This window comes from Hetaerina americana, unplaced genomic scaffold (genome assembly GCF_022747635.1).
Source record: "Hetaerina americana unplaced genomic scaffold, ioHetAmer1.1.p SCAF_5, whole genome shotgun sequence".
NCBI lineage: Eukaryota > Metazoa > Arthropoda > Insecta > Odonata > Calopterygidae > Hetaerina > Hetaerina americana.
Window position 1 is genome coordinate 77,700,289 of NW_027287095.1, and position 13,431 is coordinate 77,713,719.

At 35.2% G+C, this 13,431-nt stretch overlaps 1 protein-coding gene across 1 annotated transcript in view; it reads right to left on the reverse strand.

Moving 5' to 3' along the window:
- Nucleotides 1–2,033: 2,033 nt before the first annotated feature.
- LOC139694438 (protein FAM193A-like) overlaps nucleotides 2,034–13,431 on the reverse strand; it is a 57,608-nt gene continuing 46,210 nt past the window's right edge. The window contains exons 18-20 of the mRNA XM_071593022.1: nucleotides 12,195–13,178; nucleotides 9,932–10,789; nucleotides 2,034–4,098 (exon numbers count right to left, since the gene is read on the reverse strand). Coding sequence (XP_071449123.1) covers nucleotides 3,911–4,098; nucleotides 9,932–10,789; nucleotides 12,195–13,178 — 2,030 coding nt within the window. The 3' untranslated portion in view covers nucleotides 2,034–3,910. The remainder of the gene's footprint in view (nucleotides 4,099–9,931; nucleotides 10,790–12,194; nucleotides 13,179–13,431) is intronic.

Sequence of the window (13,431 nt, forward strand, 5' to 3'; positions counted from 1 at the left end):
GGAAAGTGAATCAAAACCGTCAAACCCACGTTTAATTGAATATTGTCAAAAATTAGAGCGAGTTACGTCAAAATATGACAAAATTGGAACGCTTAATGAGTCATATTTTTGTCCACAACCAATGCTTTTAGTTACATTATTTCATATTTTAATGAGTAAATTAAAACTGATCTGCCCGGGAGATTTTCGTTTTTTCCCTTACGCATTATTAGAAATCACAAAAGTTTTTCGGATTGAGCGAACCACTGATAAAAATTTTCATTTTCCTATTTGTAAACGAAAATGCCCATTTATGTCTTTAGAATTCCCACTCTGCATTTGCTGTGGCGAAAGAGCGGAACAAAGAAATCAATCAATTTGCATATTTATATTAGTGAGGATTCTGATAGGATAATCATGATGGTTTTTCATCTAAAGCCATACAAGAAACTACGGCACAATGAGTGTACTGTTGATAATGCCACTACCTAGTAAATATCCATATTCTATCTCATTTGTACGAAGGGCTTGTTTCACGTAAAAGATGGCGCTAATGCTTTTGCTGCTAATTGCTGCTATTATCTCATTGCACCTATAATGCATCTTAGTTGAGCCTCAACAGTTAAGAAGATAAATTTTTTTAAAGGTAGCTCCAAGTACAGATACAGAAGTGTTTTCACTCTAATTGAAGAAAGTATCAAGAAATACACTCACCACAATATTATTTTGACCGGATAACACCGACTTCCTCCAACCGAGCACTCTCGCCGTAAAATTATTAACAAGGCATCAGTGGTCGACTAATGGGTCTAATTTTAAATAAATGCATATGTTAGCACATATTATGCAGTAATTGTTCAAAAAACATTGTTATATTCTTTACAAGGGCACTATTGGAAAAGAGTGATGCACTATTCTGATCTTACCTGTTGGCTCTTTCCACCCATACTTGAACAAATTTCTAACTAATCGTTTTACAAGTTCATTTGTTCTCCGAACATGATACATAAGTTAGAAAATTATATTCTGCATTCCCTTTTGCTGACGCCGAAAATTCATCATCACATTGCCCGCGGTAAACTTCATTTGAGTTGGAAGCGTGATTTGCTAGTATTTAGAAAAGCAGTTGCATTGCGCATGACGTTAATTGGTTTGTATTCAAATGCATAATAAACAGCGCAATAACCACAAAGGTATTCGTGATTATAAAACTTAATGAAAATTCTGATATTGCTGCTGCATGTCCATTTTATCGTCTTCTGTCATCACGTTTCTTACAGCATAAATGGCAGATAAATACATTAACCATGAGTGCAGCAATAATTAACCACTCCCAAGGCCAAAAATACAATTCATCAGAAGTTTCTTCGAAGTAAAAATAATTATCACCAATTACTTAACAAAACAATCCTAAAATCGGCTTCAAGGTAACACTTTAAATTCCCTTTCACATTTTCCAGTAAATACGTTGGGCAATAACCAAAAGGAAGTGCAACTACTTAATAGATTGAGGTCGTACATGCTCTAGTCGCTCCATTAGGTACCTAATTTACAAAAAAATTCCAAGTCTTCCCGGTAAAAGTTTAAATAATCATAACGAAACACTAGTTTTTTTATCACACATGTATTAAGGTAGATTTAACTTTTTCCTGGCATGTGCAATGATGCTCGAACACACTGCTAGGGAAATACAATACTACCCACAATTTAAGGAAGGAAATGATGGGAATAAGGAAGGTGGGAGACTAACAAATGTTGCATAAATGAATTAAACCAAAAATGCCATCGATTCCCAACCATGTTGACCTCAGAATTTTTGAAGCTGATTTAACCTATCTTAAACTTTGTGGCACATTAACATATGCACACATCATTGCAGGTACCTATATTACCACACCATGTTTATTTAAGGTATTCAAGAATCATCTAGATCTTAATAAGCATTCACCATTCCATTTTGTCATCCAACCTGGGATCCCCCTTTCAGTAGACATCTTCTTCAGAACAGGCGCCGGGCCATAAATTTCATTCCTCGTGGGGGAGGTTAAGGTAATCACAGGTTATATCAAAACATACTGTGAAACCTCAAGGCTTTGCAACCATATATTGTTTACGAACAATCTCTGTACAGATTTTACAATATTCTATATCATCTTTCAATTGAGAAATTTAATTAGCATATATATGCAACAAATTAGGATGTTCACAAATTAACTGCAACCATTAATTGCAAACACACCATGAAGAAAGCTACCACAAGCAAAGTTCATGAAAATATGAGAAAGGTCAAGTTAAAGTTTTATCTTAAAATATAAAATGCTAGTACGTTGATATTTAATAGATTGATTTAATATACTAATAAAATTACTTAGCATAGACTCTAGTACTAGACATCTGGTATAACAAACATTTTTTTTAGTTTCATCATACGATCAAATAACCCACAAGTTCATAATTCAATAGCTACAATTTATGCAGTCAGATAGGCATATGATTCTCACACAAAAAGAGTGAGAGTATTCATTAGGTTTCACAATTTCATGGAATAATAATGTATTGATAAAAGTATGTTTTAGCATCTTTCATGTATATACAACAAAGATGCACTTTTCAGCAATACAAATAGTCTAATTTTAAGTTAGACAATGTTTTGACAATACTGATAGATGTGGCAGCTCATCTGCTAATATTGTAAATAATATAAGATGATTGCATCAATAAATGTAATAAACAATCATATGTACACAATATTAACATAACCAATGAAAAAAAATCTTTCTCCAAAATTACATAGTAACTTTGAAATTGAAAAACAGCAGCCCAATAATGTGGCTTTTAAAATTGACGAAAACTCAGGATATATTATGAACACCTTAAAATTATTTTTTAAGACTAAGGTTTTGAAAACCAGGGAATGACACATCAAACAATGCACTATCAATCTGATAAACACATCAATTTGAGAAGGCAAGAAACAGGTTGCAATAGATAATTGGCTTTGTTTTTTTTTTGGGATTTTTTAATCATTAAACAATGAAAAACATGGAAATGAATGTTTCAGAAAACAACAAATTAAACACCAGATCACAGAATTAAAAACACGAAGGAAAAAAAAAGTTCCACAGTTTACCATTCAACCCAAGTTTCAGGTTGCAAGTAAAATTATTCACATGAACTTTTTAATCTGTTCAACGTACACTGCATGCAGAAAGGTGTGCATTCAGTAAAGACAGCTCATATCATATTTTAATCATTATTGAAAAGATCAAATTATCACCCATGCATAAACATACATTGCAGCACCATGTCTTCATTAGGTATGTTACTTGCAGCCATTTTCTCATCCATTGTGCAAAAATATTGAGGACATAAAACTGGTAAGACTCAAAAATTATAATTTTTTAAATTACAATTACACCAACTATTGTAATCCAGATACAAATACAATGGAGCATAAAAATGAGTTGCATGTATATATATTAATATTTTCTAACACATACACAAAGTAAAAATGCTGACAGAAAATAAGCAAACATCATGTATGTAGATATACAAGTAAAATTATAATTTAAAAATGTATTCATATAAATACTTTATGGCAGTATCATTTAATGTAATGAACTCATGGGATGAGACAGCAGCACACTCAGTCTCAAGACTTCATCAAGGCAATACTGCAAATGTTAATAAACACTGCATATTCATACCTTGAATAAATGGCCATTCTAAATAATGCAGCTCACTCACAGTGAAGCTGGATTTGACTTTAAAATACACAGGATTCAGTACTCCGTGATATTGCTGACATTCCTTCATCTTCCATAACACAGTAATTTCAAGATAGGGAATGGTTAACCAGCTGAACGCAGTCCTTACAACTCAAGTTCTTCCACAAAAATCACCGCTCCCTGATTATCTAGCACCCAGCATTTTAGCTACAGCCAAGAACTGAATGTTTCTTTTTCAAGACTATGTCCTTGATGTTGAGATGGACCTTTTCTTTGCGCTCCAGGGGAACTGAATTGAAGCAGAACCTTTTAAAGGCTTCTAATTCTCTTTCATCATCATCAATATCACCATTCTCCAAGTCAATATCTTCCTTTGGCGCAAACACACTATCTGTAAAGTACAAAAAGAAACCATGTAGTCACAAGCATCCCTATCAAGAAAATTCATTCGTCCAGAGTTTTTGGCAAGGATATGATGGTTCAGAATACCCAGAGAGTTGGTAATATGTACTAGAAGCCACCATAGCACTGTCTGAATAAGGTTTTATGCTTGACAAAATTATAAATTCAAATTTACTGACCTCTATTTGTTCATCAAGAAGGTTTATCATGCAAGTGTCATTTTAGATTTAGGCCTTGGATGGGAAATAACAAGTGAAATTGTGCATAGTTTTGAGGGAATATTTAGTAAGAAATTGTAATATTCTAAACAAATATTTGAAAATAATAAGAGCCGGAATTCCTCCCCCTTGAGTGAAACCAGAGTCTATTAGGACCACATTCACCTAATAATCTGTGAATGTGGTCTAATAGACATGGCCAAGAATATTTTAAATTTTAGGAATGAAAGAGCATGTTTGAAACAATGTATAGATGAGGCAGAGGCAAAAGAAGCACGTATACAAGCATATTAGAGTATGAGAGGAATTAGTGATAGAGGGTAACTTTCTATTTTTCATTTAATACCAAGCTTTTCTAGAGTGTCTACTCCAAAAGGGACCAGACAAAGGGTATTCATGTATACTTGTTCAATAAACGTCATCATTGCTCAACTGTAACACTGCATGCTCTCATTTTTTTATGTGACTCAATATACACAATATATCCTGAAAATGTTCTTAATTAAATGAATGAAACAATGAGCTGAATGAAATATGAAGAGCAAACAGAAAAAGATAAAAATCAGCTGCTTCATAATAGCAAGACATCAATGAGTACAAGGAGCACAGATGTCAGTTATCAAATATTGGAAGTAGCTAGAACAGTACCAGGTCAATTATACTACCTTGATCAAAAAGTTCCCGGAATAACCACCGTGTGGCGCTCCCATCGTTCCGATTTGAGTTCTGTTTTTTTTGTTAAATTGGTACATCTGTTGTTGATATTCCCTTTAAATCTTAGTGTCATAACTTGACATTTGCAAAAGTTACGTAGCCAAGAGTACATCTATCTCTGTGTGTGTTGGCGATTTTTTACAATTTCAGAAATGGATTTAAATTTGCAACAACGAACTTGTATTAAATTTTGCGTAAAAAACGGATTTAGTGGCGCACGGACGTTGGAAATGTTGGAAAAGTGTTTCGGCAACGATTCTCTAAAAAAAACGGTCGTTTACCAGTGGCACGAGCGGTTCAGAAGTGGTCGTGAGTCAATCGAAGATGATGAACGCAGTGGCAGACCATCGACATCGAAAGTCGGTGAAAAAATTGATAAAGTAAAAGAAATGTTGGTCAATAACCGCAAATTAACCATCAGAGAAATAGCGGAGGACTTGAACATTGCCTATGGATCCGCCCAAGACATTGTGGTTAATGATTTGGGTTTCCGTCGTGTAGCAGCAAAGTTGGTGCCAAGAGACCTCAATTTCATGCAAAAAAGAGACCGTGTTGACGTCGCAAAAGACATGATTTGCGAGGCTGAATCCGATCCCACATTCATCAAAAGGATCATTACTGGAGACGAGACGTGGGTTTATGAGTACGACACGCAATCCAGACATCAGGCAAGTGAATGGCGTTCACCAAATGAGCCGAGACCAAAAAAACCACGTCGTTTTCAGTCAAAAAAGAAGGCAATGCTGACGGTTTTCATGGATTACAACGGTGTAGTGCATCATGAATTTTTGCCAGAAGGCCAGACAGTAAACAAAGAGTATTATTTGGGCGTTATGAGACGTTTGCGTGAAGCAATTCGCCGAAAGAGACCAGAAATGTGGGCAGAAAACTCGTGGATTTTGCACCATGATAACGCACCGTCGCACAGTGCTATCATTATTCGTAATTTTTTGACGAAAAATGCAACAAATACCATCCAACAGCCACCGAATTCACCTGATTTGGCTCCCTGTGACTTCTTTCTGTTCAATCGAGTTAAAAAACCATTACGGGGAACGCGTTTTAGCAGCCGAGAGGAAGTAATGGAAAAATCGCAGGAAGCACTGATGGACATACCGAAAACCGAATATAAAAAATGTTTCGAGGATTGGATCAAGCGCTGGCATAAGTGTGTTGCAGTCGATGGGGATTACTTTGAAGGGGACAATATAGATTTAGATGAATAAACTTGTATTTTTAATTTTCTGAATAAATTCCGGGAAATTTTTGATCAAGGTAGTATACTTACTAAAATCAAGCTTGAGATCAAAATACGGTCATATGAAAATATAAACAGGCCATAGAACTTCTTACACTTCTAGCGTATTTAAGAAATTCTTCATCTCAATTTTGGACATGAACATGCTTATAATTGTGACATCTACACATCATTCCAAGATGATAGCAAATAAAAGATAGTGCACAATTATTTTTGGACCATGCAAAGAAATGAATTTAGTCTTCACAACATCTGTACAAAGCTCAAACTTTGTCTTTAAATATTTACTAAAACTGATTATTACTTGGCAAAGGAATAAACTGAGAGCAAACATATTATTCAATTCAATTTTTTAAAGTGTTTTTATGCTTACCATGTCTTTTAATTATGTTCAAACAACTCTTTTAATCAGTGTTAACATTAAACAGAGTTTTCAATAAATTTTTCAAAATGTGGTGGCTGGACACACATCAAATAATTTCACTGAGCAAAACATTGTACTTTTTGTTTGTAAAATCAATTCTTTCCATGTGTGATTAGTTCCTTTCCCATTAAATTAAACAAAATCAATGGTTCCAAAGAAACTGCGGGAGATGCCGCAACAGTAACTTTTAAGGGAGTCATCCGCTAATGTGCATTTCAATGCAACAATGTCAGAGTGTAAAAATCCCAGTCAAGGCGAATGATTTTTACACTCTGACATTGTTGCATTGAAAATCAATGGTATAATGGACATTGTTTGCTTTTGTGATTAGGGCTAATTTTTTTATACTTCTTTCCAATTTTTACAAGAAGTTTGCTCCAGATCATTTATTAAAATTCTCTCCAGCTTAGAAGGCACGAGGAAGTCCTTTTACACTAGATATGCATGGTAGGACCATCAGAGCGAAAAAGATATTTTTATAATCTTATTTAAAAAAAAAAGGCTGTTTTGGTCCTTTTTCTGTAACTAATAACCACTAATATATTCTATCAAGGGAATATTGGCAATTTTAAATAATAAATTGACCAGGCTAGTCATTTTCATTACTGTACACAAATGAAATACAAGGTGCGGCAACATAACTTCCTTTTTTCAAACACAAAATGCTTTCAAAACAGGAAGTAATGTTGCCACACCCTGTACAATACAGTAAACAAATTTAATCTCTCTCCTAACTATTTGAATGGTGTCCTTGATATCGGAGCCCAATTTACATGTCCTGATGGAAACTCTCTCCTTGAACCTTCCCCAAGTAATCACCCATATTGTTCTTACAGCTCTCAAAATGAGCCTCTAGTATTTGCATTTTAATAGAATAAAGCCATCCAATTTTACCAAAATTGTACACTAGTTCCTTGACCAAGGCCTCATAGATCTGCACCTCCTGGTTCCCAAGGAAGCCTCCTGTTATGGAGAGACAACTTCTTCAGGCTGCCTTTTTTTCCTCATCGAGTTTCCATATGAATCCAAGAGACTTCAATGTCTTATTGACCTATGGCTCCAAAAAGATGGTTGCTTAAACATTATCTTCCAACAAGAAATTGAAACGGCTGGATTTCTGGTCCAGTCCTTTTACAAATTGTTTCATAAGGCCTAGCTTTTCAAGTAGTGGTACCATTAAAGTTTTGGTTAGAACAGCCAATAGCTACCACTAAATATTCTTCTTGCCGACAGTAAACCTATAGTCTGAAGACAAATCTTATTCCTGTAATGCTGGTGGTCTGCCAGGGTATCCCATAAATGGTGGTGATAACATGGACTTTTCTTATCTTTGATGGCCCACGGGAGTAGTAGCTTTTCTCCATCTTTAGTAGCTCAAGTTCTCATAAAAAGTCATTTACGCTCTGTCCATCAGAGAAATACGGTGTTTTTTCTACTTCAATCAGCTGAAAAATATCTTGCAATCTTGAGTGTGATTCCTAGCTGCTGGAAGGCTTGCTGGTTGATGAAGGAGAAAATTGACATAATAGCACTGTCAAAACACTGAAATGGCGCATAGGTATGCAGCAAATCAAGATACTTTATTCCAAGTGAACCTTTTCTTTTTTTGAAAGATTTTCTTTCCAGCATTTGGTTTCACCACACAGAAGTAGCAGTCATAGTTGTGGTTGCCTGGTAACACATTATACCAATCCATTGGCATTTAAAAATAGCTTAAAATTCTTAACTTCACAGAATAAAAAAAATTACATAAACAGCCTTTTTTTTCAAAAAATGCTATAAACATATCTCTTTCATCTAGTGACATTTCTGCTATGCATTTTATAGGATATGGGGCTTGGGCCTCTCAGGTTGTAGAGAGCCTTTACTGATCACCTGGAGCAATCTTTGGGTAAACAATTGGAAAAAAAGAATTAAATATTAAAACCCTGACTACAAAATACAAATCAGGACCACTGCATGAATAATTCTCCTTCATTTCAGGGCAAAAGGAACCAGTAACACATAGGGAGAACAGAATCAAAAAAATTGCATTCACCTGTATTTTCATGCTTCATAGTCAAGACACCATCATGCAGGTAAGATTTACTCTATAGCACCTATAGGACTACAAGCTTTATGATGTATTTAATGCTTAGCTAGGATAAGTTAATGGAATGTTTAATCTTTCCAATGACACCAACACCAGTGTGGCAAATGTATATTGGCAAATCTTGGGCATAGAGGAAGGAACCTTTCTGATCATGATCACGCAACAGCTGCTAACATTCTTCTAAAATTAACAATAACACCAGAATACACTTAAGCACTGCACTTATTCAACATTGAATAAGGATGGGGTAATTTACAAGTATACACTTAATTTACAAAATTATATAACAGGGTTAACTAATGCATAAAAATGTCAAGAAAAAAATCAAGATTGCTACATCTTTGAAGCCTACCATAGAAATGATGTAACCATAATAATTAATGACGAAAAAAACTATGATTGGCTAAATGGTTTCTCTCTGTATTTTCATCTACCTAGCTACTGCAACCTACATGATATATATATGATGAAAAATTTCCTATTGTATTACCTCTTTAGAGTTGCAATCTCACAGTTATGAATTTATATTGAAAAGTTGTACAATTGTTATCATTAAGTATTTCGCTTGACACACATGACTACCATACATTCATTTTGCATTGAAACCATGTTAACATCTGTATGACCAGTTCTAACTTTTCCTTTAACAACTGGAGTTCATGGAACATAAAGTCAAAATGAATATTTAACTCGTGAATGAATTCAAATCAGTAGGTAAGGTAAATTAACTTAAAAGGGATAGGATAATTTATCTGCCCCAGTACGAGTGCTTTTTCATGTTTACTACCAATGTCCTAATTAGTTCAAAACTTGGGAGTTTCCATTTCACTAATAACTCAAACATACATGCAAACTAAGAGTGATTTCCCTTTCTCTATTACATAGTCAATTGCAACTTTGATACTGCTGATAAATAAAAATGAAGTATGGACATTGAATTATCAACTATCAAAAATTATTTTGTGTCATTCTTCAAAGTTATAGTCGTGTGATAGTCGCCATTTGAGCTTTCAAAGAGTGTTCTTATTCCACAGTGAAATTCCTTACTTAAAATTTGAAAACATGCATCAAACCGAACAATATAGTTCAAATAAAAAATATAACAAAGACACTTACCAACAGAATTCCAGTCATCTAACTGACCATTCTGACCCTTCTTTTTCTTCTTTTTCTTGTTCCTCAAAGCTGCTGCCACGGCTGCAGCTGCCATTGCATCCCCCACCGTATTCCCTATTGTGGCTGTTATCCCATTTCCCACCCTTTGACAAGGAGGAGCTCCAGTAATGGTCTGACCTGGTACTGAAACACGGCGACACTGAGGAGTCTCGGGGACCATCTTTGAGATTGGATAAGTGGATCTCACAACAACAGTACCATGGGCAGGGGGCCCTCGATTGTTATCAATGGGACGGCCATTGGTCATTCCTTGAGGTATGCCATTGGTGTCCTGGCCCAATTTACCATTACTCTCAGGCTCTCGCCTCTTCCCTGTCTGCAGTGATACATTCTCCTTTCCTTTGATTGCACCACTTGCTTGAGGCACTTTGCGGTTACCCTGGACAATTTCATTCACCTGTGATGACAAGTTTGGTTGGCTACGCACTCCCTTGGCATTCACTCCATTCTGCTTCTCAGGCAGTTGATGACTGGGTATACTTTGATTCACCTCGCTGGGACTCCTTTGAATGCCATTCTTCTGAGCTGGCAACTTAGCATTTTGTGGTTTGGTACCATTTTGCTGACCTTGAACTTGTATCTGTTTCGTGTTGCTGATAGTACGAGCTTGCTGAATGTGATGCTGGGGAACTTGAGCATCAATAGCTTGCCTACTCTTAGGAACATGATTTACACTTGAGGTGACAACAGCATCCTGGGGCTTGCCCCCATTTCCATTGCTATTGCCATTGTTGGTGTTCTTCTTCTTCTTATTCTTCTTTTTCGAGCCGGAAGTTTGCCCTCCTTCCTGTGGCTCTTCTGAAATTAAAACAAAATGCCATCAACAATTTTAAAATAAATGGAACAATACACTGAATGGTATCCTAGACATATATTTACTAGTTCATTTTGACGTATCAATACTTTTCATAGATATATCATTTTAACTTGTTTTCAAAAACATCAAAATTTGTATTTAGCAATTTTTAAAGCAACCAAATACCCACTGTGTATTACAATGGTTTATTAAAAAATCATGCTCGAAAATAAAAAAAAGCTTATTTATCAACTGGATTCTGATTTTGAATTTACATATAGAAGCTCACTTATTTTTACAACTCATAAATACAAAATGCAAATTTACATCATTTGAGAGCAAGTTGGTTATTTGTTTCTGCAAGATAGTTTTGAGACATGATCATTATAATGCCGCAAATATGGGACTACCGAAACAACATGACATTAAAACAGTGATTCCTCAAATATCACATTAGCCTTGTATTTACATCATACCTATAAAATTTATGTTATTTTCAATTTTCCAGATTGGTTTTTGCAAAAATCAAGGCAGCGTATACTTCAAATTCACCATGATTAAATATAAATGAGGCTTTCTATATGATTTCTAAGATGGCAATCTAATGTTGACCATATTATTTCGAATGCTTCAGTTTTGCTTGCAGCTGTCACATTTATTTCATTTATGTCACTTCATTGAAATACTTTATAGTAGAAACTTGATCATTTAGATACATTTTATCACTTTTCTTAATATTGACAGAAGAAAAAGCTTTCAGCACAACAACTTGAACTGCATGGAACTTAAACTTTTGTTTTCTTGGTGGGATCAGTTTTTCCAATAGAATATAGCTGTTGACAACCAGGTTTACTACACCATTTTAACTTAAATGATTTTATTACTCAAATGAGGTTGAATTAAACATTGAATATTGAGTCAAGTTAGAAGTTATGAAAATGTAGCTTGATAACTACAGCACAAGACTTGCTCAAAAACTTTGCATTGTAAATTTGAGCCAATAGTAAAAGGCTCCTATAAATAACATGTTTTCACATATTAGTGAATCCTTCACACTTGGTATTCTTTCTGGTGTTTAAATTCTGAGATAAGCAATAATTTATTAAACATATTTTGAAATATTACCTCTAAACCTGACCTCAAATTTATAATTTTTTTACTATGATCCTTAAAAAAAATTAAGGATTCCCTATACATACTTTCCCTTTTTTCTAACCCCATCTGGATTTTTCTACAGCAAAGAGTAGTAAAGAATTTTATTATTATATAAGCTGAAATACTCATTATACCTTATTATAATAAGGCACATGCTTCTCTTCACAAATATGCTAATAACAAATGCTAATATCAACAGTAACATTGCAATGAATTCTTACATCAGTAACAATCAAACAAGAATTTATTTACCATTAACATTAGTGTGAGCTTCTCCATCTTCCCTCAATTTTCCTGTATCAACAACAATCACATTAGGGCCATTTAGCCCAGCAGGAAACCCTCCAATAGAACCATTGGAATTTCTTCCAGCTGGCATCATTGGTGCGGCTACAACAGAAGCTGGACCCAATGGCATCCTAGGTGGAGGATCAGGAACCTTTGGTGGAGGTGAGGGGTTATGCTGATTAGATGCACCATTCAGGCCAGGTTTTTTCTGAGGAACATTTGACACTGAAGAAGATGGTGGCCCCATCTGAACATTGCCAGGACCATCAACTTTAGTGATGGTGATCCCAGGAGGCAGCCTCAGGTTTTCCAAACTAAAGCTCTGAGAAGGCTGCTTACTCCCTCTCTGTGCAACAGTTTCTGGTAGAAGAGAAGGCCCATGCATAACAACAGGAACTGATCCAATACTAGCAACGGCTCTGGGAATAGGAATTCCTCTGGAAGCATTGATGGCATTGTTCACCTGAACAGAGGGATTTTGACCCTGGGTAATTGCCACAGCTGGAGAAATTTGAGCTTGTATTTCACTTGGACGTGGTTGGCCATTTACCAGTGCAACTGGAGCAGAATTTCGCTTCTGATTGGCAGGTTGTGTTGCACGAGAATTACTTGCTTTTGAAGAATTGGAAGATTGACTGGTAGCAGGGGGCTGGTTACTATTACTGGCAGCAGATGCAGGTTGTGGAGTTTGAGGAACATTATTATTATTGTTGTTGTTGTTATTATTATTATTGTTGTTGTTATTGTTGTTATTATTATTTGCACCAGATTTGCCCTTCTTCTTCTTGCCAGTACCAGAAATAGAGCAATTGGTATTATTGTTTTGATTCTTTTGATTGGGGTTGGAACTTTTATTGTTATTAGCACTTTTATTGTTAGAATTTCCAGTATTGGCTCTTCCAGAGGTATTAGTCGAAGTTTCATCCACGACATCTTGAGCTTGGCACACTGTAAAACAAACACTATATTAATCTGTGCAAAGGAGAGGAAATCAAAAATTTAATGTACTACTAAGAATAAAAGTATATTTTACTCTGCCACTAATTAAGGAACCAAGAACACAAATTCAATGCCCTTAACAATAAACTGTTCAAAGCTTTCCTTAACCAGGTAAGTCACAGAAAATATAAATCTATAGGCAACACAAAACTTAGAGGCACTTCCACATAAGTCCCTTTTCAATGGAATAGTCTAATGTCTA